This window comes from Anomaloglossus baeobatrachus, chromosome 4 (assembly GCF_048569485.1).
Source record: "Anomaloglossus baeobatrachus isolate aAnoBae1 chromosome 4, aAnoBae1.hap1, whole genome shotgun sequence".
NCBI classification, from domain to species: domain Eukaryota; kingdom Metazoa; phylum Chordata; class Amphibia; order Anura; family Aromobatidae; genus Anomaloglossus; species Anomaloglossus baeobatrachus.
Genome location: NC_134356.1, coordinates 222,527,256 through 222,553,873, shown reverse-complemented (window position 1 = coordinate 222,553,873; position 26,618 = coordinate 222,527,256). Strand labels below are relative to the sequence as shown.

Genomic DNA, 26,618 nt, shown 5'->3' with positions numbered 1-26,618 from the left:
GCAAGAAGGAGGAAAAGTTATCAATTGGTTTAAAGTAAATTCAATCCGAAAAAATTTCGGAGAACTGAAACCATTCAACATGAACAACATGTGTACACAAAGAACAACAGCCCGAAGGGAACAGGGGCGGGTGCTGGGTCTCCCAATTGGAGCTAGAAGAAAATGAATTTACGGTAAGTAAACAAAATTCCCTTCTTTGTCGCTCCATTGGGAGACCCAGACAATTGGGACGTCCAAAAGCAGTCCCTGGGTGGGTAAAGTAAAACCTCGTAATAGAGCCGTAAAACGGCCCCTTCCTACAGGTGGGCAACCGCCGCCTGAAGGACTCGCCTACCTAGGCTGGCATCTGCCGAAGCATAGGTATGCACCTGATAGTGTTTCGTGAAGGTGTGCAGGCTCGACCAGGTAGCTGCCTGACACACCTGCTGAGCCGTAGCCTGGTGCCGCAAAGCCCAGGACGCACCCACGGCTCTGGTAGAATGGGCCCTCAGCCCTGAGGGAACCGGAAGCCCAGAAGATCGGTAAGCTTCGAGAATTGGTTCCTTGATCCACCGAGCCAGGGTTGATTTGGAAGCCTGTGACCCTTTACGCTGGCCAGCGACAAGGACAAAGAGTGCATCCGAGCGGCGCAGGGGCGCCGTACGAGAAATGTAGAGTCTGAGTGCTCTCACCAGATCTAACAAGTGCAAATCCCTTTCACATTGGTGAACTGAATGAGGACAAAAAGAGGGTAAGGAGATATCCTGATTGAGATGAAAGGGGGATACCACCTTAGGGAGAAATTCCGGAACCGGACGCAGAACCACCTTGTCCTGGTGAAACACCAGGAAAGGGGCTTTGCATGACAGCGCTGCTAGCTCAGACACTCTCCGAAGTGATGTGACTGCTACTAGGAAGGCCACTTTCTGCGAAAGGCGTGAGAGAGAAATATCCCTCATTGGCTCGAAAGGTGGTTTCTGAAGAGCCATCAGCACCCTGTTCAGATCCCAGGGTTCTAACGGCCGCTTGTAAGGAGGGACTATGTGACAAACCCCCTGCAGGAACGTGCGTACCTGTGGAAGTCTGGCTAGGCGCTTCTGAAAAAACACAGAGAGCGCTGAGACTTGTCCCTTAAGGGAGCCGAGCGACAAACCTTTTTCCAATCCGGATTGAAGGAAGGAAAGAAAAGTGGGCAAGGCAAATGGCCAGGGAGAAAAACCCTGATCAGCGCACCAGGATAAGAAGATCCTCCACGTCCTGTGGTAGATCTTGGCGGACGTTGGTTTCCTAGCCTGTCTCATAGTGGCAATGACCTCTTGAGATAACCCTGAAGACGCTAGGATCCAGGACTCAATGGCCACACAGTCAGGTTGAGGGCCGCAGAATTCAGATGGAAAAACGGCCCTTGAGACAGCAAGTCTGGTCGGTCTGGTAGTGCCCACGGTTGGCCCACCGTGAGATGCCACAGATCCGGGTACCACGACCTCCTCGGCCAGTCTGGAGCGACGAGGATGGCGCGGCGGCAGTCGGACCTGATCTTGCGTAACACTCTGGGCAACAGTGCCAGAGGAGGAAACACATAAGGGAGTTGAAACTGCGACCAATCCTGAACTAAGGCGTCTGCCGCCAGAGCTCTGTGATCTTGAGACCGTGCCATGAATGTCGGGACCTTGTTGTTGTGCCGGGACGCCATTAGGTCGACGTCCGGCATCCCCCAGCGGCAACAGATCTCCTGAAACACGTCCGGGTGAAGGGACCATTCCCCTGCGTCCATGCCCTGGCGACTGAGAAAGTCTGCTTCCCAGTTTTCTACGCCCGGGATGTGAACTGCGGATATGGTGGAGGCTGTGGCTTCCACCCATAGCAGAATCCGCCGGACTTCCTGGAAGGCTTGCCGACTGCGTGTTCCGCCTTGGTGGTTGCTGTATGCCACCGCTGTGGAGTTGTCCGACTGAATTCGGATCTGCTTGCCTTCCAGCCACGGCTGGAACGCCTTTAGGGCAAGATACACTGCCCTTATCTCCAGAACATTGATCTGAAGGGAGGACTCTGGCTGAGTCCAAGTACCCCGAGTCCTGTGGTGGAGAAAGACCGCTCCCCACCCTGACAGGCTCGCGTCCGTCGTGACCACAGCCCAGGATTGGGGCAGGAAGGATTTCCCCTTCGACAGAGAAGTGGGAAGAAGCCACCACTGAAGGGAAGCCTTGGCTGCCCGAGAAAGGGAGACGTTCCTGTCGAGGGACGTCGACTTCCTGATGGTCGCTATAAGGTCATTCACTATGGCGTCACCTTCAGGTGTATCTAGGTTGAGAGCGGCCTCCGGATCAGAATCCTGATCTGCTACCTCCGCTTCATCATCCAGAGTCCTCCTGCTGAGACCCTGAACAGTGTGATGAAGTCGAGGGAATTTCCCAGCGAGCCCGCTTAGGCGGCCTGGGACTGCGGTCCGTGTCAGAGACCTCATCCTGGGACCTATGAGTCACCCCAGGAGCACTTTGCTGCTCCAACTGAGGGGGGCCTGGGGTCAATGATTCAACAGTGCCCGGGGCCTGAGTCACCGGTCTGGACTGTAAGGCTTCTAGTATCTTAGCAGACCATTTATCCATACTCTCAGACAGTTTGTCAGCAAATACTGCAAACTCCGTCCCTGTCACCTGGACAGTGTTAGCAGGTGGTTCCACTTGGGCCACCAGTAGCAGAGGCTCCGGCTGAGTAAGTGCCACAGGGGCCGAGCATTGCACACAATGAGGGTCGGTGGAACCTGCCGGTAGTATAGCCGCACATGAGGTACAGGTTGCAAAGTAAGCCTGTGCTTTGGCACCCTTGCTTTTTGCGGACGACATGCTGTTGTCTCCTCTGAGTACAATCCAAGAGGGTATATAGCCAAAAATCAACAGTGCGACCGTACAGTGTAAATGTATAGCATATAAGCATATATATATATATGTGCACTTCGGCACTCAGTGGGGCCAGCACCACAGGTGCTGCTTACCGACCGCTCAAAGCGGTTGTGTGATCACCAGATTCCCTGCCTGGGCCTCCCAGATCCGTGTTGTCTCTCCTCTCCAGCGTCAGAAGTGCTGACAGGAATGGCTGCCGGCGTTCTGTGGGGAGGAGGGGGCCGTGGGCGTGCCCTAGAAAGTGCGGGAATCTGATGCCCCACTGTGCTGAGTGAGGGGGGAGGAGGATACAAAGTATGCTCCAGCCCTCAGCGCTGACGTCCTGTGCAGCGTCCCGCCCTTCCCCTGACTGGCAGGCCTGGGGGCGGGAATATGCGATACTAGGCCGCAAAAGCCGGGGACTAAAGTTATAAAAGCGGCCGGCAAATAAGCACGGTCGGCGCGGTAGTCCCCGGCGCACTAACACACCCAGCAGTGCTGCAGTGTGTATGGCACAAGCGCTCCATGCGCCGTCCCCAAGGGGACACAGAGTACCTCACAGTAGCAGGGCCTTGTCCCTGACGATACCCGGCTCCTGTCCAGCAGATTCCCCAGGGGCTGCGGAGGGAGCACGGTCCCCGTGCCTGGAGACCGATTAGGATCCCACTTCACCCAGAGCCCATTAAGGGATGGGGAAGGAAAACAGCATGTGGCTCCTGCCTATGTACCCGCAATGGGTACCTCAACCTTAACAGCACCGCCGACCAGAGTGGGGTGAGAAGGGAGCATGCTGGGGGCCCTGTTATGGGCCCTCTTTTCTTCCATCCGACATAGTCAGCAGCTGCTGCTGACTAAGATGTGGAGCTATGCGTGGATGTCAGCCTCCTTCGCACAAAGCATAAAAACTGAGGAGCCCGTGAGGCACGGGGGGTGTATAGGCAGAAGGGGAGGGGCTTTACACTTTTAGTGTAATACTTTGTGTGGCCTCCGGAGGCAGAAGCTATACACCCAATTGTCTGGGTCTCCCAATGGAGCGACAAAGAAAGCAAATAGTGCGGCCGTACAGAGTAAATGTATACAATATAAGCATATAAATATACACTTCGGCACCCAGGGGGGCCAGCACCTAGTAACAGGTGCGGCTTACCGACCGCCCTCAGCGGTTGTGTGACCACCAGATTCCCTGTCTGGGCCTCCCAGAGCTGTGGAGCTCGGTGTTGTCTCCCCTCTGAAGTTCTCCAGCGTCAGAAGTGCTGATAGGAATGGCTGCCAGCGTTCTGAGAGGAGGAGGGAGCCGTGGGCGTGCCTCAGAAAGTGCGGGAATCTGGTGCCCCGCAGTACTCAGTGAGGGGGGAGGAGGATACTTCAGTATGCTCCAGCCCTCACCGCTGACATGCAGTCTAGCGTCCCGCCCTCACCCCTGACTGGCAGGCCCGGGGGCGGGAGTTTGCGGTACTAGGCCGCAAAAGCCGGGGACTAAATTTATTAGCGCGGCCGGCAAACAAGTGCGGTCGGCGCGGTAGTCCCGGCGACGCAAAACACCCGGCAGGTGCTGCAGCGTCCGTTACACAGGCGCTCTATGCGCCGTCCCCAAGGGGACACAGAGTACCTCAGAGGAGCAGGGCCTGTCCCTGACGATACCCGGTCTCCTGTTCAGCAGATTCCCCCAGGGGCTGCGGAGGGAGCACGGTCCCATGCATGGTGACCGGTTAGGATCCCACTTCACCCAGAGCCCCTAAGGGATGGGGAAGGAAAACAGCATGTGGGCTCCAGCCTCTGTACCCGCAATGGGTACCTCAACCTTACAGCACCGCCGACCAGAGTGGGGTGAGAAGGGAGCATGCCGGGGGCCCTGTTATGGGCCCTCTTTTCTTCCATCCGATATAGTCAGCAGCAGCTGCTGACTAAATTGAGGAGCTTGTGTGCATGTGTCTCCTTCCACAAAGCAATAAAACTGAGGAGCCCGTGATGCACGGGGGGGTGTATAGGCAGAGGGGAGGGGTTTACACTTTTAAGTGTAATACTTTGTGTGGCCTCCGGAGGCAGAAGCTATACACCCAATTGTCTGGGTCTCCCAATGGAGCGACAAAGAAAATGTCATTGTCTACGCGTTTCAAAGCCTTATGGCTTCTTCCTCAGGATAATTCATATACCATATAGGATTTGTCCTGAGGAAGAAGCCATAAGGCTTTGAAACGCATAGACAATGAAATTATTCCTTCTACATGGATCCTCTTTTCTATGGCAGCGTGGTCTATTAACCCTTATCTCTCCAAATTGGAGCTTGATTTGCTAGGAAGTGTGTGAAGGATAACGCTACTCACCTGGTTAAGATTTAAGTTGTTATCAATGCTTAGAGGAATTAAATGTGGCAGCACTTTTCCGGCCAGCTGTTCTTTGGTAACCCCAAGCTTCTTGTGTGTAAAGATACATTTGTAGATTCCTGCCAATACAAATGACGTCAGAATTGCACGTATGTCTATTACCTACAGAATAAACTAAGTTGTGTATAGAAGAAATAACACTACCTAAAATCCCCATAAGTACGGCCGGCTCCCTGGATGGAATTTGTTGCAAAAAAGGAAGAATTTCATCCAAAACATACCACTTATCCAGGTACTCCAAAATCTTTCCTAAGCACACCAAGGAATTAACCCTTACCTGTACAAAAGAAAAAGTCAGTTTTATACAACATGTCATTGAGATCACCTAAAAGAGCGAGCATCCATCAAAGTGGGAAAGAGCAGACTCACAGCAAGCGAGGAGGTCTGAAGACAAGCGGATTTAATTCTTGGTATTAAAGAATTTTTCATGGATGGGTAATCTATTAGGTTTGCGAATGTAGGGATTATGTTTAGGCACAGCTCCTAAAGAAATAAAGGGAAAAATACAACAGTTCAGGCTCATGTATAACAAGCAAATGTAGAAATTGTATGGATAATGGTTTAAATAAATATTTATTTTCATTTTTTATATTTTAAAATTAACAAAAAAGGACAATGGGCAGATGCAAAAGTGTGGGCACCCTGCATGGTTACTACTAGAGATGAGCGAACCGGTCCCGGTTCGGCTCGAGGTCGGTTCGCCCAACGGAGCTCCCGTTCGAGTTCGGCTCGTCGAACGTTCGACGAATCGAACTCGAACTGCATAGGAAACAATGGCAGGCAATCACAAACACAGAAAAACACCTAGAAAACACCCTCAAAGGTGTCCAAAAGGTGACAAACAACTCACAACACATGGGAAAGTGACAAGGACATATACTCATGTGAAAACAAAAGAGCTGGACAAGGAAAAAGAGGAGGACACACAGATATATGAGTATATGCAAGGAAACATCGATTCCATTATTGTGCAACTTGAGCCCTGCTCATTTTAGGCTTCCAATCTGGATAAATTGCCTGAGCTCGCCACGTACGCCTTGGGGATCTTGTCATGTCCTGCAGCCAGCGTTCTCTCGGAACCTGTCTTCAGTGCTGCTGGTGGTCTGCTGGCAGATAAGCACACGCGTCTGTCCACTGACAATGTGGACATGGCTCTCAGAGGACTTTTCTTCCCCTGGGTCAGCCAGGGGACGGGAAAGGCACGCGTATTTTTGAGAGTGCTTCATGCAAAGCATCTTTTTCTTTTTCAAAAGGGGGCTCAACCGATGCCAGTCAAGTGGGGTGTGTGTGGCCCAGTTAGTGGCAACGAAGGAGACTGTGGTTGGAGTCCCCTCGCTGTGTCTCTAAAAGAACCAAGATGAACAAGTCATGGCTCTCAGAGGACTTTTCTTCCCCTGGGTCAGCCAGGGGACGGGAAAGGCACGCGTATTTTTGAGAGTGCTTCATGCAAAGCATCTTTTTCTTTTTCAAAAGGGGGCTCAACCGATGCCAGTCAAGTGGGGTGTGTGTGGCTCAGTTAGTGGAAACGAGGGAGACTGTGGTTGGAGTCCCCTCGCTGTGTCTCTAAAAGAACCAAGATGAACAAGTCATGGCTCTCAGAGGACTTTTCTTCCCCTGGGTCAGCCAGGGGACGGGAAAGGCACGCGTATTTTTGAGAGTGCTTCATGCAAAGCATCTTTTTCTTTTTCAAAAGGGGGCTCAACCGATGCCAGTCAAGTGGGGTGTGTGTGGCCCAGTTAGTGGAAACGAGGGAGACTGTGGTTGGAGTCCCCTCGCTGTGTTTCTAAAAGACCCAAAATGAACAAATCATGGCTCTCAGAGGACTTTTCTTCCCCTGGGTCAGCCAGGGGACGGGAAAGGCACGCGTATTTTTGAGAGTGCTTCATGCAAAGCATCTTTTTCTTTTTCAAAAGGGGGCTCAACCGATGCCAGTCAAGTGGGGTGTGTGTGGCCCAGTTAGTGGAAACGAGGGAGACTGTGGTTGGAGTCCCCTCGCTGTGTTTTACATGCTTTTAGAAGGGCATGACATGGCTTAGAGGTTGACTTTCAGCATCTGGAAACTGTTGGCTACCAAAATGCTGCCTTTCCAACAAATGTGGTTATAGACAATGAGGAACATACTGATGAAGATGAGACGCAGATACCCGATTGGGATGACAACTTAAATATTCGGTCAGGGCAAGAAGAGGCTCTGTCTGAGGGGGAGGGGAGTGCAAACACAACAATTGATGATGAAGTCCTAGATCCCACCTACTGTCAACCCACAGTCAGACACTCGAGGAGGTCAACAGAGGCGGTGGAGGAGGATGCAACCGACGTCGAAGTAACCTTGCGCCTTCCTGGACACAGTCGGAGCACTGGTAGCACGTCTACAACTGCATCCTCAGCCAACACTCTGCCTCTGAGCATTATTCGGGGTGGATCAACAGGTCGCATGGCCTCTAAGCCTTGCCTAGCCTGGTCCTTTTTTGACATAAAAAAAGATCGCCCTAATTATGTGATCTGTAACATTTGGCATGGTTATCTTAGTAGAGGTCAAAACCTCAGCAGTTTGACAACTTCTTCCATGAATCGTCACATGAATAAATATCATATGGCCTGGTGGGAAGCTCACCGTGCTGCAATGCGGCCTAGCGGAGCCAACCATCCACCGCCTGCCCCTTCCAGTGCATCCGCGCGCTCGTCATCTTCTAGGACTGTGGGGACAGCTGTCACACCTGTTTTTCCACCCACAACTTCCACCACTGTAACCACAACAGGCAGTTTGCTTGGTAGGTCGTCAGTTGGTTTGGAAGGGGAAACAAGTGATTGTGTACAGCTCTCTCAAACATCGATAGCACCAACGTTGGATGAAGGCAACATCATGTCTCCGCCTGCACTTTCCTCACAAACCTGCATTTTTCCAGAGACACCCTACTCAACACCGTCTACACACAGCAGCCAGATCTCGGTCCCTCAGATGTGGTCAAATAAAAGGCCACTTCCTGCGACCCATGACAAAGCTAAGAGGTTGACTCTATCCCTCTGTAAGCTGTTGGCTACCGAAATGCTGCCTTTCCGCCTAGTGGACACACAGGATTTTAGAGACCTTATGTCTGTCGCTGTGCCCCAGTACCAGATGCCTAGTCGCCACTATTTCTCTAAGAAAGGTGTGCCCGCGCTACACCAGCATGTCACACACAACATCACCGCTTCCTTGAGAAACTCTGTGTGTGAACGGGTGCATTTCACCACCGATACTTGGACCAGTCAGCATGGACAGGGACGTTACATGTCGCTGACTGGCCACTGGGTAACTATGGTGATAGATGGTGAAGGGTCTGCTGCACAAGTCTTGCCGTCCACACGACGTGTGTGTCAATCCTCTGTCTGTCCAAGTTCCGCCACTGCTTCTGCATCCTCCACCTCATCTGGGTCCTCCACCTCCGCCCCAAGCCTGCCTGGTCAGGCCACCAGCGTTCTCACTGCGCAGAAGGAATCACGCAACCCTCATTACTATGCTGGCAGCAGAGCGCAACGGCATCAGGCGGTCTTTAGCTTGACATGTCTTGGGAATAAGAGTCACACAGCTGAGGAGTTGTGGTCAGCTCTGCGGTCCGAGTTTCATAAATGGTTGTCTCCACTCAACCTGCAGCCTGGTAAGGCCGTGTGCGACAATGCTGCAAACCTGGGTGCGGCATTTCGCCTGGGCAAGGTGACACACGTACCTTGTATGGCTCACGTGTTGAACCTTGTCGTCCAGCAATTTTTAACACACTATCCCGGCCTAGATGGCCTTCTGAACAGGGCACAAAAACTGTCTGCTCACTTCCGCCGTTCAAGCGCCGCAGCTGAGCGACTTGCATCGCTCCAGAAGTCTTTCGGCCTGCCGGTTCATCGCCTGAAATGCGATGTGGCGACACGCTGGAATTCAACTCTCCACATGTTACAGCGACTGTGGCAGCACCGCAGAGCCATGGTGCAATACGTCATGACGTATAGCCTGGGCCAACGAGATGCAGAGGTGGGGCAGATCACCCTGATGGAGTGATCTCAGATCAAGGACCTATGCACCCTTCTGCACAGTTTCGACATGGCGACGAATATGTTTAGCGCTGACAATGCCATTATCATCATGACGATTCCAGTCATTTACATGCTGGAGCACACGCTAAACACTATTCGGAGTCAGGGGGTGGGACAACAGGAAGGGGAGGAACTACAGGAGGATTCATATGCGCAAGACACAACAACATCACCAAGGTCCAGACGTTCATCATCACCAACGCGGCAGGCATGGGACCATGGGGGACAGGGATCAACAAGGGCGCATGGTAGCAGGAGAGATGTTGAGGAAGGTGCAGGAGGACATGAAGATATGGAGGACGAACTGTCCATGGACATGGAAGACTCAGCAGATAAGGGGGAGCTTGGTCAAATTTCAGTTGAAAGAGGTTGGGGGGAGATGTCAGAGGAAGAAAGAACGGTTAGCACCTCTATGCCACAAACACAGCGTGGACTTGGTCCGCATGGCTGCGCAAGACACATGAGTGCCTTCTTGTTGCACTACCTCCAACATGACCCTCGTATTGTCAAAATTAGAAGTGATGATGACTACTAGCTTGCCACACTATTAGATCCCCGGTACAAGTCCAAATTTTGTGACATAATTCCACCCATAGAAAGGGACGCACGTATGCAGGAGTATCAGCAGAAGCTGTTACTCGATCTTAGCTCGGCTTTTCCACCAAACAACCGTGCAGGTGAAGGGAGTGATTCTTCCAGTTGGAACTTGACAAACATGGGACGGCCTCGTCATCTTCAACAGTCTAGCCGTACCAGTAGGACCGGATCTGGTGCTGGTAACAGCAATTTTATGGAATCTTTTAATAATTTTTTTAGACCCTCCTTTGCAAGGCCACCAGAGACAACAAGTCTGACACATAGTCAACGGATGGAGAGGATGATACAGGAGTATCTCCAAATGAACATCGATGCAATGACTTTTCAAATGGAGCCTTGCTCCTTTTGGGCTTCAAATCTAGAAAAATGTCCAGAGCTCTCCAGTTACGCCTTGAAGATTTTGTCGTGTCCAGCTGCCAGCGTTGTCTCTGAACGTGTCTTCAGTGCTGCTGGGTGTGTGCTGACAGATAAGCGCACGCGTCTGTCCAGTGACAATGTGGACAGACTGACGTTCATCAAAATGAACAAGTCATGGATCCAGAATGAATTTACTACCCCTGTGTCATCCTGGGGAGAGTAAATGCTTGTGGATTTGGAATGTGCTTGATGCAAATCAAAACATCCTGTTTGCAACTAGGGCACAAGTGCTGCCACTGAATGGGTGGGTATGTGTGGGGCACAATTTTTGGAAAAAAGGGAGGCTCCGCTTGGAGTAACCCTTGCTTACATTGTTTTTAAAAGGAGACAAGATGACCAAGTCATGGTTCAGCAAAGACTTTATCTACCTACCCCGGTGTCATGCTGGGGACGGTTAATTATGGCGTATTTTTGAATGTGCTTGATGCAAATCAAAACATCCTGTTTGCAGCTATGGCACAAGTGCTGCCACTGATGGGGTGTCTGTGTGCCCAATTTTTGGAAAAAAGGTAGACTCCGCTTGGAGTAACCCTTGCTTGCTGTGTTTTTTAAAAATGATACAAGATGAACAGATCTGAAGGCAAGATGAAGGCAACATCATGTCTCCGCCTGCACTTTCCTCACAAACCTGCATTTTTCCAGGGACACCCTACTCAACACCGTCTACACACAGCAGCCAGATCTCTGTCCCTCAGATGTGGTCAAATAAAAGGCCACTTCCTGCGACCCATGACAAAGCTAAGAGGTTGACTCTATCCCTCTGTAAGCTGTTGGCTACCGAAATGCTGCCTTTCCGCATGGTGGACACACAGGATTTTAGAGACCTTACGTCTGTCACTGTGCCCCAGTACCAGATGCCCAGTCGCCACTACTTCTCTAAGAAAGGTGTGCCTGCGCTACACCAGCATGTCGCACACAACATCACCGCTTCCTTGAGAAACTCTGTGTGTGAACAGGTGCATTTCACCACCGATACTTGGACCAGTAAGCATGGATAGGGACGTTACATGTCGCTGACTGGGCACTGGCAAACTATGGTGAGAGATGGAGAAGGGTCTGCTGTACAAGTCTTGCCGTCCCCACGAGTTGTTTCAATCCTTGTTCTGTATGTAGAAGTTAATACACTGCTTCTGCCTCTTCAACCTCGTGTGGGTCCTCCACCTTGGCGCAAACCCTGTGTGGTCAGGCCACCCTTCCTTGCAACTGCGCACAAGGACTACCACACACCTCCTTACTATGCTGGCAGCAGAGCTCAATGCCATCAGGCGGTCAAAGTTTTACTTTGAAATGTATGGGAAATGTGAGTCACACCGCTATTCCAGAGAATAGTAGTCAGGCAGGGTCAAAACATTAATTGAGGAACAGGAACAGAATGGGACGGCCATGACTTAATCAGAAAACAAGCAGAGGTGAAATGCGGATCGGCCAACAAGGTACATAAACAGCAAGCAGGAAAAGTAGTCAGGTAACAAGCACACAAAATCATAAAACTGAACTGGGGGTAAAATTAACCAGAGGTTCATAGCTATGTCTGGCAGTGGTCTGCAGGCAGGATGGACATAAAAAAGGGTGTGGTGTCTTCACATTGGTTGTAGCTGAATGATGGTATTTCATCTGTGAGATACCCAACAGCTACATTCAGCCAGAGATTCTGCATCTGTCAAGGTAATGCAGCCCAGTGGGTGAGCATAACCTGCGTCCACCTGCGCCGCTGGCATCGACTCCTCTCCCATAATCAGCACTATGCATGAAAGGAACACGTTGTCACCTGGCGACTGGAGTACAAATTGCCGGAGCGGACTCCGTTGGTGACTTAACAGCCGTGTGCGGCAATGATGCAAACCTGGCTGCGGGCCATCCTCAGGGCAATGTGACACAGGTGCCTTGTATGGCTCACGTGTTGAATCTGATTCTCCAGCAATTTTTAAAACACCATCACGGCCTACATGGCCTTGTGCAGCGTGCACGCTCGCTATGTGCTCACTTCCATCGTGCGCACACAGCAGCTCCACAACTTTCATCACTCCGGAAGTCTTAGGGTCTGGCAGTTAAACGCCGGAAATGCGATGTTCCGACACGCAGGAATTGGAATCTGCACATGTTGCAGCGTGTGTGGCAGCACCGCAGAGCCCTGCTGAAATACGGTATGACATATAGCCTGGGATAACTTGATCAAGAGGTGGTGCAGATCACGCTGCTGGAGTGGTGTCAGATCAAGGACCTATGCACCCTGCTACACAGTTCACAAATGTCGACGAAGATGTTTAGCACTGGCAATGTCATTCTCAGCGTGACAATTCTGGTCATCTACATGATGGAGCACACTGTAATTATTATTCGGAGTCAGGTGTTGGGACAAGAGGAAGGGGAGGAAGTACAGGAGGAGTCATATGCGGAAGGGATAACAAGATCTACGAGGTCCAGATGGTCAGCGGCACCTATGCGGCAGTCATGGTGAGGGAGAGGGATTAACAAGGGCGCATAGTATCAGCAAAAAGTGTTGATGAAAGTGCAGGAGCCCATGAAGAAATGGAGGACGAACTGGCGATGGGCATGGAAGACTCAGCAGATGAGTGAGAGCTTGCTCACATTTCGGTTGTGCGAGGTTGTGGGTAGAGGGCAGAGGAAGGATGCACGATTCTCACCTCTCTGCCACCAACACACCAAGGACTTGGTCCTCCTGGATGCACAAGACACATGAGCGCCTTCTTGCTGCACTACCTACATAACCCTCGGATTGTATGAATTTGAAGTAATCCTGAATACTGGGTTGCCACACTGTTAGATCCCCGGTACAAGACAAAATTTGGCGAACTAATTCCTGCCATAGAAATAGACGCACGTATACAGGAGTATCTGCAGAATGTGGTACGCAATCTTAGATCTACTTTTCCACTAAACACCAGTGCTGCACAGAGTGAATCTCAACGCTTTGTCATGGATAGGAGGAAATGGTCTTTTACTTGTCCACATGGGAGGGACCGAGGGATGGCTGCTGTGCTGAGATGGCGTTGAGTACGGTGTCCCTGCACAGTTGCACTTTTGGTCATATCCCAAAATGAGTTGAAAAAGGACAGATGCTGTTGGAAAGGGGAACAGGTGTGTTGGAAAGGGGAAAAAAGTTTTGGTCCGTGGATTTGGTGGTTAAGCAACTGTAACATTTGCTGAAGAAACAACATCTGTTACAGTGGGACTGGCAGATTTGGATAAAGTGGTATATAATCTGTGACCGCTATATAACGAAAATTAATAAGAAAAGAAAGAGAAAAGGTATATATCCCCATCAGCAGTCAGTGTCCACCGTGCTCCCAGTTGGAAAAGGAGAGGTTGGCAACTTGAAGGTTTGGTGGAGGATACAGAGCTGTGTGGCTATGAAACTAATAGTAGCCTGAACCGAGTTAGACGCCATTCGGATCTGGAGACACTGAGCCCTGTTAGCGTCACAGGGTCCACATGCCCACACAGCCCAGGAACTCCCTGTTAACAACACAGGGGCCATTGAGTACGCTGACCGTGTGCGTAGGGGCCACACCTGTGGACAGCAGGCGCATCAGCAGCAGCAGGCCTGTTAATGCCACTGGGCTGCACAAGCAGGACTGTTAGGACAGGAGCTGGTCTTAACCGTTCTGCGTTACCAACTGTGGTGGTGGCCTGCATCCACCACCCTATCCCTGCCTACCTCTGGCCTAAAGCCGCAATGGGTTCAACACATGGAGGTGTGCTCTTTCGTAGCATAATAGAAGACTGCGCACCTCCTTGTTGGCTCCAGCCCCTTTTATAACCTGGGTCCGCCCCAAACCAGGGTGAACCACAATGCACCTCCTGGAGCCAAAAGTAGAGTGACACGTCATCAGTGGCATAACTAGCGTCCTATTTGGAAACGCAACTTCAATTATGACCTCATGGCTGCCATGACCCAAACACCTCACCAGTCATCGTCTGACCATCAATAATGCGGTGACAAGTCATAGGTGTGGGCCTCTGCAAGCCATTTGGGAGGACACCTGATGCCCTGTGGTCTATATGGGACCCCCACATCAGGGCCAGGGCCAAAGAGTTCATTACCGGACCTAGTCTCTGATGCAGGAAGTGCCTGAGCATGCTCAGTAGCATGAAATACAGTCTCTGAAAAAAGACTATCAGCTTTAGCATGGTGTCTAGGCACAAAACAGGACTTAGACCCGGCACGGAATGCAAGCACCTGTGCAAAGAGGCTTTTCACACTTAGTGTGGGAGCATGCGCTGTATCCCGAAAAGAAGACTTAGCGTCAGGAATAACACAGTCAGGCTGAGCATACTCACTACGCGAAACACTGTAATTATGCTGCAGCTGGGGTACATCGGCACACGCATGCGCACTAGCTGACTCTCCACACTTAGACGTGGAGGGGAAATTTGTCTTGGAGATGCTGTCTATGAACAGAAGGAAAAGCTAAAGGAAGCCTGACTTTCTATCCCTCCGAATTATGAAATGCAGCAATGAATTCCATGAGTTTGCTATAACATTAGCGTATCAAAATGTGCATGAGGGTGTGATGTAGAGGTGCTAGAAATAGCTTGTCACCAGTGGGGCACTAATGGAATACAACAGCCAGTTCTATGATGCCACTAAATGGCAGTATTTTGTGCTATCATTATAGCTTATTAAAAACAGAGCAGGAGGTTGTCATGCAGAGGTGCTGCACATAGATTTGCAGTAGTGTGAATAGACAAAAGTACAATAGCCACGTTTAGGATACAACTAGGTACAGTGAGTGTTTGCTAGTATAATGGCTGAGTTTAAAAAAGTTTGAGTGTGCAATGCAGGCAGACGTGCTGCAAATAACGTTCCAATACTGTGAATAGACAAAAGTACAATAGCCACGTTTAGGATACAACTAGGTACACTGAGTGTTTGCTAGTAAAATGGCTTAGTTTAAAAAAGTTGGAGTGTGCAATGCAGGCAGACGTGCTCTGCAAATGTCTTTGCACTAGTGGGACTATAGCAAAGTCCAATAGCCACGTTTAGGATGCCACTAGGTACACTGAGTGTTTGCTAGTAAAATGGCTTAGTTTAAAAAAGTTGGAGTGTGCAATGCAGGCAGACGTGCTCTGCAAATGTCTTTGCACTAGTGGGACTATAGCAAAGTCCAATAGCCACATTTAGGATGCCACTAGGTACACTGAGTGTTTGCTAGTCAAATGGCTTAGTTTAAAAAAGTTGGAGTGTGCAATGCAGGCAGACGTGCTCTGCAAATGTCTTTGCACTAGTGGGACTATAGCAAAGTCCAATAGCCACGTTTAGGATGCCACTAGGTACACTGAGTGTTTGCTAGTATAATGGCTTAGTTATAATGAGTTGGAGTGTGCAGAGGACAAGAGGGTACAGTGGCAGGATTGTGGTGCTCTGGGTAGAGGAATGGAAGCCTGCCTTTCTATTCCCTCCTAATGGTGAAATGCAGGGAGGAAATCCCTGACCTTGGCTACACAGACGCTGTTGCTGTTTGCAGGACCTGTCACCTATGGCTCTCTGACCCTGCCGGTTTGAGCCCTTAAAAGGACTGCTATAAAGTGCTCTCCCTAAGCTGTCTAACGCTGTGTATGCAGCGCATACAGCTGTATCGGCTATAGGACTCAGGAGGACGGAGCTGCGACAGTGATGTCTGACACCAAAGACGCAGAAGGCAGATAATGACGTCCTGGAAGAAAATGTCCGGTTTTATAATGCAGGGACATGTGACATGGACATCCTATCACACATGCCGTTGCTTCTCTGGCTCAAAGTCCACTTAGCTGTGTGTGTGTCTGGGATTGGCTGACATGCTGGCCCGCCCCACAAGACGCGCGAGCTTAGGGAAGGAAGACAAGAAAAAAAAAAAAAAAAATGGCGATCGCCATTATAGAAACAGCAGTGATCTGAAGGCGCTGTTCACGCACACTATACACTGAAATGTGATAATAGTGTGATTTCACAGAGTGACTTACACTATTACAGCAGAAACCAAGCTATGATTTAGCTTGTTTTTTGCTGCTAGAACCGTTCTCGAACGTTTCTAGAACTATCGAGCTTTTGCAAAAAGCTAGAGTTCTAGTTCGATCTAGAACATGCCCCAAAATCACTCGAGCCTAGAACTGGAGAACCACGAACCACGAACCGCGCTCAACTCTAGTTACTACCTAGTAGCACCCACTTTGTAAATTATGAAACGTAGTAAAAAAAAAAACCCAAACACTTTTTGCAGCAGCCAAGAGTTTTAATTCTTGATTGAGGGATTCTCATCCATTCTTCCTTGGAAAGTCTTCCAGTTCTGTAAGATTCCTGAGTCGTCTTGCATGCACTTTTCTTTTAAAGGTCTAGCCACAGATTTTCAATAATATTCAGATCAGGGGACTGTGAGGGCCATTGTAAACCTTCAGCTTGAACTTTTGAGGTAGTCTATTGTGGTTTTGCCGTGTGTTTAGGATCATTATCTATTTGTAGAAGCCATCCTCTTTTCAACTTCAGCTTTTTTACAGATGGTGTTATGTTTGCATCATGAATTTGTTGGAATTTCATTGAATCCATTCTTCCCTCTATACGTGAAATGTTCCCTGTGCCATTGGCTGCACAAGAACCCTAAAGCATGATTGATCTACCCTCATGCTTAATTGGTTGGTGATCTGTTATTTTCCTGAAATTCTGTGCCTATTTTCTTCACACATACTTTTCATGATTGCTACCAAAGAGTTCGATTTTAACCTTATTGGTCCACAGGACTTGTTTCCAAAATGAATCAGACTTTTTTTAGATGCCTTCTTTTTTTCTTTTGCATACTTCTGACTCTGAAATATAGGGCGCTTTTCCATCTGTGATTTTCTTGTGCGAGTGCGATCTGATAAAAAAATCGTATTGCACTCGCACTAGTGTTAATCAATGAGACAGTTTCCTCTGTCCCCTTTTTTTCTCCACACGAATCGTGCTCTCGGTACAATCGCAGCGTGCTGCAGTTTCCATAGAGTCTCGGCTCACGTGTGTGTGTAAAATCGCACTGCACTCACATGTTATGCAACTGCAGTGCGGTGCATGCAGAGTCAGACAGCGGAGGAGATGGGGAGAAAGTACTCCCTCCATCTTCTCCATTCCTATGATGCAATCGCAAGATTGCATCACAGTCGCATGACCCTCAGCTGACACCGCAGCAGAGAGTCATTAGCATATCGCTTCCGATGCTCCCGCATCGGAAGCGGTACGCAAGTGGAAAAGCGCCCTTATGGTGAGGACACAGGAGAGGTTTTCTTTTGATGACTCTTCCATGAAGGCCATATTTATGCAGGTGTCTCTGAACAGTAGACCAATCAACCACAACTCCAGAGTCTGCTAAATCTTTCTGAAGGTCTTTTACAGTCAAGCAAGGAATTCTTATTTGCCTCTTGCAATCCTACCACCAGCTCTTGCTTGGCCTTCCAGACCTTATCTTGACCTCCCCTGTTCCTGTTAACTACATTTCAAAGTAAGCAAAGGGCAACTTGAAAACACTTCGCTATCTTCTTATAGCCTTCTCTTGCTTTGTGGGCCTCCACCATTTTTATTTTCAGAGTGCTAGGCAGCTGCTTAGAAGAACCCATGGCTGCTGTTTTTTTGGCACAAGATTAGGAGGCTGGATTTTTATAAAGCTGTGAAATTTGCATCACCTGGCCTTTCCTAATGATCACGAACAAGCTATAACCCTAAAGGGCTAATTACGGTCTGAAACCTTGGTCAAAATCATGAAGGGTGGACCAACTTTAGCATTGACCCATTTTCCGTTTTTGTAATTTTTACAATGTAAAAGAAGAATTCTTTTTTTTTTTTGCCAAAAATACAAAGGAAATGTGTTATCTGTGACTTTCTGCCTTTTATAGACCATTTCATATTCAACTTTAACTGTTCACAATAAAGGGAATTTTGTTTACTTACCGTAAATTCCTTTTCTTCTAGCTCCTATTGGGAGACCCAGACAATTGGGTGTATAGCTTCTGCCTCCGGAGGCCACACAAAGTATTACACTTTAAAAAGTGTAACCCCTCCCCTCTGCCTATACACCCTCCCGTGCATCACGGGCTCCTCAGTTTTGGTGCAAAAGCAGGAAGGAGGAAACTTATAAATTGGTCTAAGGTAAATTCAATCCGAAGGATGTTCGGAGAACTGAAACCATGAACCAAAAGAACAATTCAACATGAACAACATGTGTACACAAAAGAACAACAGCCCGAAGGGAACAGGGGCGGGTGCTGGGTCTCCCAATAGGAGCTAGAAGAAAAGGAATTTACGGTAAGTAAACAAAATTCCCTTCTTCTTTGTCGCTCCATTGGGAGACCCAGACAATTGGGACGTCCAAAAGCAGTCCCTGGGTGAGTAAAAGAATACCTCGATAAAAAGAGCCGAAAAACGACCCCCTCTTACAGGTGAGCAACCGCCACCTGAAGGACTCGCCTACCTAGACTGGTGTCTGCTGAAGCATAGGCATGCACCTGATAGTGTTTCGTGAAAGTGTGCAGACTAGACCAGGTAGCTACCTGACACACCTGCTGAGCCGTAGCCCGGTGCCGCAGTGCCCAGGACGCACCCACGGCTCTGGTAGAATGGGCTTTCAACCCTGAAGGAAGTGGAAGCCCAGAAGAACGGTAGGCTTCAAGAATCGGTTCCTTGATCCATCGAGCCAAGGTTGACTTGGAAGCCTGCGAACCCTTACGCTGGCCAGCGATAAGAACAAAGAGGGCATCTGAGCGGCGCAGGGGCGCCGTGCGAGACACGTAGAGCCGGAGTGCTCTCACTAAATCTAATGAGTGCAAATCCTTTTCACATTGGTGAACTGGATGAGGGTAAAATGAAGGTAAGGAGATATCCTGATTGAGATGAAAAGGGGATACCACCTTAGGGAGAAATTCCGGTACCGGACATAGAACCACCTTATCCTGGTGAAAAACCAGGAAGGGGGCTTTGCATGACAGCGCTGCCAGCTCCGACACTCTACGGAGCGATGTAACTGCCACTAGAAATGCCACCTTTTGCGAAAGACGTGATAAAGAAACTTCCCGCAGCGGCTCGAAAGGTGGCTTCTGAAGAGCCGTTATCACCCTATTGAGGTTCCAGCGGACGCTTGTAAGGTGGGACTATGTGGCAAACTCCCTGCAGGAACGTGCGGACCTGCGGAAGTCTGGCTAGACGCTTTTGAAAAAATACGGAAAGCGCCGATACTTGTCCCTTAAGAGAGCCGAGAGACAAACCCTTGTCCATTCCAGATTGAAGGAATGAAAGAAAAGTGGGTAAGGCAAAGGGCCAGGGCGTAAAACCCTTGTCAGAGCACCAGGACAAGAAGATCCTCCAAGATCTGTGATAGATCTTGGCGGACGTTGGTTTCCTGGCCTGTCTCATAGTGGCAATGACATCTTGAGATAACCCTGAGGACGCTAGGAGCCAGGACTCAATGGCCACACAGTCAGGTTGAGGGCCGCAGAATTCAGATGGAAAAACGGCCCTTGAGACAGCAAGTCTGGGCGGTCTGGGAGCGCCCACGGTTGACCCACCGTGAGATGCCACAGATCCGGGTACCACGACCGCCTCGGCCAATCTGGGGCGACGAGAATGGTGCGACGACAGTCGGACCTGATTTTTCGCAACACTCTGGGGAGCATCGCCAGAGGAGGAAACACATAGGGAAGTCGAAACTGCGACCAATCCTGAATTAATGCGTCCGCCGCCAGAGCTCTGTGATCTTGAGACCGGGCCATGAATGCCGGGACTTTGTTGTTGTGCCGTGACGCCATGAGATCGACGTCCGGCGTCCCCCAGCGGCGACAGATCTCTCGAAACACGTCTGGGTGAAGAGACCATTCCCCCGTGTCCATGCCCTGTCGGCTGAGAAAATCTGCTTCCCAGTTTTCTACGCCCGGGATGTACACTGCGGAGATCGTGGAGGCTGTGGCTTCCACCCACTGCAGAATTCGTCGGACTTCCTGGAAGGCTTGACGACTGCGAGTGCCGCCTTGGTGGTTGATGTAAGCGACGGCCGTGGCGTTGTCCGACTGGATTCGGATCTGCCTGCCCTCCAGCCACCGATGAAAGGCCAATAGGGCTAGATACACTGCCCTTATCTCCAGAATATTGATCTGAAGGGATGACTATCGGAGTCCAGGTTCCCTGAGCCCTGTGGTGGAGAAAAACCGCCCCCCACCCTGACAGGCTCGCGTCCGTCGTGACCACAGCCCAGGTGGGGGGTAGGAAGGATTTCCCCTGCGACAGAGAGTTGGGAAGGAGCCACCACTGAAGTGATGTCTTGGTTGCAAGGGAAAGAGACGTTCTTGTCGAGTGAAGTCGACCTCCTGTCCCATTTTCGGAGAATTTCCCACTGGAGTGGCCGCAGATGGAATTGCGCGAACGGCACTGCCTCCATCGCTGCCACCATCTTCCCCAGGAAGTGCATGAGGCGCCTCAAGGGGTGTGACTGACCCCGAAGAAGAGATTGCACCCCTGCCTGCAAAGAAAGCTGTTTGTCCAGCGGTAGCTTGACTACCACTGACTGAGTATGAAACCCCATCCCAATGTACGTCAGTGATTGGGTCGGTGTCAACTGGGATTTTGGGAAGTTGATTATCCAACCGAACTGCTGGAGAGTCGCCATAGTGACGGAAAGGCTGTTTTGACACGCCAACTGAGAGGGTGCCCTGACCAGGAGATCGTCTAAGTAGGGAATCACCGAGTGGCCCTGAGAGTGTAGGACCGCCACAACAGATGCCATGACCTTGGTGAACACCCGTGGGGCTGTCGCCAGGCCGAAAGGCAATGCCACGAACTGAAGGTGTTCATCCCTGATGGCGAAGCGCAAAAAGCGTTGATGTTCGGGTGCGATCGGCACATGGAGATAAGCATCCTTGATGTCGATCGATGCTAGGAAGTCTCCTTGTGATATTGAAGCGATGACAGAGCGGAGAGATTCCATCCGAAACCGTCTGGTGCTCACATGTCTGTTGAGTAGTTTGAGGTCCGGAACGAGCCGTCCTTCTTTGGCACCACAAACAAGTTGGAGTAAAAGCCGCGACCATGTTCCTGGGGGGGGAACAGGGATCACGACTCCTTCTGTTTTCAGAGCGTTCACCGCCTGAAAAAGTGCATCGGCTCGCTCGGGGGGCGGAGATGTTCTGAAGAAACGAGTCGGAGGACGAGAGCTGAACTCTATCCTGTAACCGTGAGACAGAATGTCTCTCACCCATCGGTCTTGAACATGTGGCCACCAGGCGTCGCAAAAGCGGGAGAGCCTGCCACCGACCGAGGATGCGGTTCGGGGATGCCGAGAGTCATGAGGAGGCCGCCTTGGAAGCAGTGCCTCCTGCGGCCTTTTGGGGGCGTGACTTAGCCCGCCACGCATAGGAGTTCCTCTGGCCCTTCTCCGGCCTGCTGGACGAAGAGGATTGGGGCTTGGCGGAGGGACGAAAGGACCGAAACCTCGATTGTATCTGTCGTTGCTGAGGTCTCTTTGGCTTAGACTGGGGCAAGGAGGAGTCCTTTCCCGTAGATTGCTTAATAATCTCATCCAATCGTTCGCCAAACAATCGGTCGCCAGTAAACGGCAAACCGGTTAAAAACCTCTTGGAAGCCGAGTCTGCCTTCCATTCGCGCAGCCACATGGCCCTGCGGACTGCCACAGAGTTAGCGGATGCCACCGCTGTACGGCTAGCAGAGTCTAAAACTGCATTCATGGCGTAGGAAGAAAAAACTGACGCCTGGGAAGTCAAAGACGTAACCTGCGGAGCAGAATTACGTGTAACCGCATTAATCTCAGCCAGACAAGCTGAGATAGCTTGTAGTGCCCACACGGCTGCAAAGGCCGGGGCAAAAGACGCCCCCGTGGCTTCATAGATGGATTTCATCAGGAGCTCTATCTGCCTGTCAGTGGCATCCTTTAGCGATGATCCATCTGCAACAGATACCACAGATCTAGCCGCCAATCTAGAGACTGGGGGATCCACCTTGGGACATTGAGCCCAACCCTTGACAACGTCAGGAGGGAAGGGGTAACGTGTGTCAGTAAGGCGCTTAGTAAAGCACTTGTCCGGAACCACTCTGGGCTTCTGGACAGCATCTCTGAAGTTAGAGTGATCGAAAAACGCACTCCGTGTACGTTTAGGGAACCGAAACTGGTGTTTCTCCTGCTGAGAAGTCGACTCCTCTACAGGTGGCGGTGGGGGAGAGATATCTAACACCTGGTTGATGGACGAGATAAGATCATTTACTATAGCGTCCCCGTCAGGTGTATCAAGATTGAGGGCAACGTAATGTCAGAGCCCTGAGCTGCGACGTCCGCCTCGTCCTCCAGAGAGTCTTCACGCTGGGAACCTGAGCAACGTGAAGAAGTCGGGGAAGATTCCCAGCGTGCCCGCTTAGCCGGTCTGGGACTGTGGTCCGGGCCGGAGTCCTCCACGTGAGACCTAGGGCCCCCCCTGGGAACGTGCTGCGGCGCGGGCAGAGAGGGGCCTGGGGGTGAAGATCCAACAGGGCCCGGGGCCTGTGTAGGGACCGGTCTGGCCTGCAAGGCTTCAAGCAGCTTGGCAGACCATTTGTCCATAGACTGAGCCATGGAATGTGAGAGTGACTCAGAGTTTTTCAGCAAAAGCTGCAAACTCTGTCCCTGCCGCCTGGACAGGGAGAGCAACGGATTCTACCTGAGCCGAGGGGCCCACTAGTGACCGAGGCTATGGTTGTGGAAGCAAAACAGGGGTTGAGCATTGCTCACAGTGAGGGTAGGTGGAACCTGCAGGTAACTTAGCCGCACAAGAGGTACAGGTCGCAAAATAACCCTGTGTCTTGGCCCCCTTGCTCCTTGTGGACGACATGCTGTTGTCTCCTAGGAGAGTGATCACTGAGGGTATATGGGGAGGGTATACAGCCTGACCGAACAGAAATATATAATTATATATATGGTATCTATTCCGGCACCCTGAAAGGACCAGCACCGGGTGACCGGTGTGGCTTACCGACCGCTAAAGCGGAGTGTGTGTCCTCCAGATTCCCTGCCTTAGGTCTCCCAGCGTTGCAGAGCTCTTTCCAGGAAAACTTCCACAGGCAGAATGCCAAAGAAATGGCTGCCGGAGCTCTCAGGGGAGGAGAGAAGCCGGGGGCGGCGTTAGAAAAAGTGCGGGAATCTGGAGTCCCCACAGTGATCAGTGAGGGGGGGAGGAACATACAGGATTCCCTGGCCCTCACAGCCGACGTCAGGCCGGCAGTCCCGCCCTTATCCCTGAAAGACAGGCCCGGGGGCGGGAGTTTTGCAACTAGGCCGCAATTGAAGCCGGGGACTAAATTTAATACCGCAGCCGACAAACAGGCGCGGTCGGCGCGGAAGTCCGCCGGCCGTCACAAATAAGCAGCTGCTGCAGCGTCCGGGATGTAGGCGCTCCATGCACATCCCCCATGGGGGTACAGAGTACCTTAGTGATGCAGGGCCCGGTCCCTGAGGATAAACAAACTCCTGTCCGACAGCTTCCCCCAGGGGCTGCGGAGGGAGCACGGTCCCAGTGACTGGATGACCGCTGAGGATCCCACTTCTCCCAGAGCCGCTAAGGGATGGTGAAGGAGACGGCATGAGGCTCCTGCCTTTGTACCCACAATGGGTACCTCAACCTTAACAGCACCGCCGACAAAGTGGGGTGAGAAGGGAACATGCCGGGGGCCCCGTGGGGGCCCACTTTTCTTCCAACCGATATAACTAAAATGAGAAGATGAGTGGATGTGTGCCTCCTTCCACACAAAGCATAAAACTGAGGAGCCCGTGATGCACGGGAGGGTGTATAGGCAGAGGGGAGGGGTTACACTTTTTAAAGTGTAATACTTTGTGTGGCCTCCGGAGGCAGACGCTATACACCCAATTGTCTGGGTCTCCCAATGGAGCGACAAAGAAAACTGTAATTTTGACCCAAACTTTTACATGACACTGCATAAAAATGCAATACCGGAACAGAAAGCCTCTCCAGAGGAGACCAAGAAAAACCATACAGATACAATGTAACACCCACATTTAATTAACCATGTGTGAAAAATGCCAGATTTATTGTAACAAACAGATTCTATAAATAATAGGAGAATAACACCAATTTACACAAATTCCATCTATTCTGATTTGTAATACTTGTTCTGGCCACTAGGCGTCACTCCTGGACTTTTCATTTATTTTGCACCAAAACACTCCACATCAGGTTCCATCCTATTGGAGCTCAATTTCTAATTAACCCCTTACGGTGAGTGCACACAATTGCAGTTATCAGCGTTTTGGTTGCAACGTGTTTTTGCTGAGTCCAAAACTCTGCGCTGTACAGTACAAGCACAGTGGATGGGATGTATAGAAATTTCCTGCCCACGGTGCTTATTTTAGACACTTTATAAACTGATCTGCGGCGCGGCTTTCCGAGCCACAGCATGTCAATTTATTCTTGCGGAGAAGCGACTGTCCTGAGCAGGAGAATAGAGAGAAAGCCCGTAGCGCCTAGAATCCTGACCATGGGCACAGACAGTGAGTTCTCCAGACCGCACACTAGCGTTTCGGGAAGAGAAAACACGTTGCGTCCAGAATGATGGCACTCTGTATTGTGTGCACAAACCCTTAGTATATATTTTAAGTTCTGGGGAAAAATCCAACTTGGTTGGATTTGAACCCAGACCCAGCGCTGCATTTTCATTACATAGATAGTATTTCTACATGGTTTGATTTAATCTCACTGAAATAATATAGGGTTTGCTATTGTTAGAAGACTTTAAGACACCATAGAGCTAAAGCTACTGCAGGCAATATTACTCCTTCCAGCTACCAGTATAGTAATGGATGGGTGACACACATTATGATTTAGTTACATGCAGGCAGCTACCTGAATCTGTATAGACGGTGCCTCCAGAGCCCTGTACACCATGGGTAACACACTGTTCTTGATTTCATCTGGCGGAGTCTTAGTCAGAAGAAGATCCATTTTTTGCAGAAATATTAGAAGGATCTACAAATGAAAAAAGACAAAAAAAATTAGTAGTCAGATTATAGTTTACTCACAACCGCTTAGACAGACATTAAGACTATTATTACAATGAACCACTCACCATATTGCTAGCCTGATTGCATGGAAAATGGAAGACAGTTGGAACAATTGTTAAAGATAGAAGTTTAGTGTTAAAAAAAAAAATAAAAAATAAAAATTGTGAAATTTGTTACTTCACGTTTAGTACCAGATTATAACAGGTTTCACTTTTTTTGCTATCACCATATGAAGACTTAAACATTAGACGTTTGGTTGCTTTTTACTTTATAATGTATAGGAAAAAAATATTTTGCATGTTTATAATATGGCCAAAATTTGGAAACGGATTGAGAATATTCAATGAAAGAAGTTCGGGCATCACCTAAAAGATACAGCTGAAATTAAAAGTTTACATACACTACCTAAAAGGACACATCTGCATGTTTTTTCTCTCTGACATAAAAATAGAATAAACCTTTCCCGTTTTAAGTCAATTAGGCTTACTAAAATTATTTATTTGTAAAATGCCAGAATAATGAAAGAATGTTTTAAGGAGTACTATGCCTTTAAACAATATGGTACAGCCCATATCATGATGTAATATCCTTGGAAGCTTCTGATAGGTTTATTAGCAACATCTGAGTTAGACACACCTGTGGATGTATTTTAATGCACACCTGAAACACACTGCTTCTTTGTGAAGCATCATATGAAAGTCAAAAGAAATCAGTCAAGAACTCTGGAAGTGAATTTAGGACTTGCACAAGTCTATTTCATCCTTGTCTGTAATTTTCAGATACCTGAAGGGGTGCCTTGTTCATTTGTACAAACAATTATACGCAGGTACAAACAAGATGGGAATGTGCAGCCATCATACTGCTCAGAAAGGAGACAGGTTCTGTGTACCAGCAATGAACGTGTTTTGGTCAGGCTTGTGCATATCAACCCAAGAACAAAAGCAAAAAACATTGTGAAAATGCTGGCGGCAGCTGGTAAGATTGTGTCATTACCCAGTGAAATGGGTACTGTATCAACATGGGCTGGAAGGCCACTCTGCCAGGAAGTCATTACTCCAGAAGAAACATAAAAAGCCAGATTAATGTTTGCAAATGCACACATGAACAAAAGACCTTAATATTTGGAGACCTGTCCTGTGGTCTGACGAAACTAAAATTTAACTGTTTAGCCATAATGACTATCGTTACGTTTGGAGGAAAAAGGGAGAAGCTTTGAAGCCTAAGCATACCATACCAACTGTAAAACACGGGGGTGGCAGTATCATGTTGTGCAGTTGTTTTGCTGC

At 49.7% G+C, this 26,618-nt stretch overlaps 1 protein-coding gene across 2 annotated transcripts in view; it reads right to left on the bottom strand.

The window, feature by feature from the left end:
• Positions 1-26,618, bottom strand: part of SCYL2 (SCY1 like pseudokinase 2) — a 154,280-nt gene that overhangs the window by 33,494 nt on the left and 94,168 nt on the right. Inside the window, exons 10-14 of one of the 2 annotated variants that reach the window (XM_075342386.1) lie at positions 25,398-25,409; positions 25,175-25,297; positions 5,612-5,725; positions 5,387-5,519; positions 5,183-5,301 (exon numbers count right to left, since the gene is read on the bottom strand). In XM_075342386.1, the coding sequence (XP_075198501.1) occupies positions 5,183-5,301; positions 5,387-5,519; positions 5,612-5,725; positions 25,175-25,297; positions 25,398-25,409 (501 nt within the window). The remainder of the gene's footprint in view (positions 1-5,182; positions 5,302-5,386; positions 5,520-5,611; positions 5,726-25,174; positions 25,298-25,397; positions 25,410-26,618) is intronic. The other variant, XM_075342387.1, reaches the window with a different exon arrangement.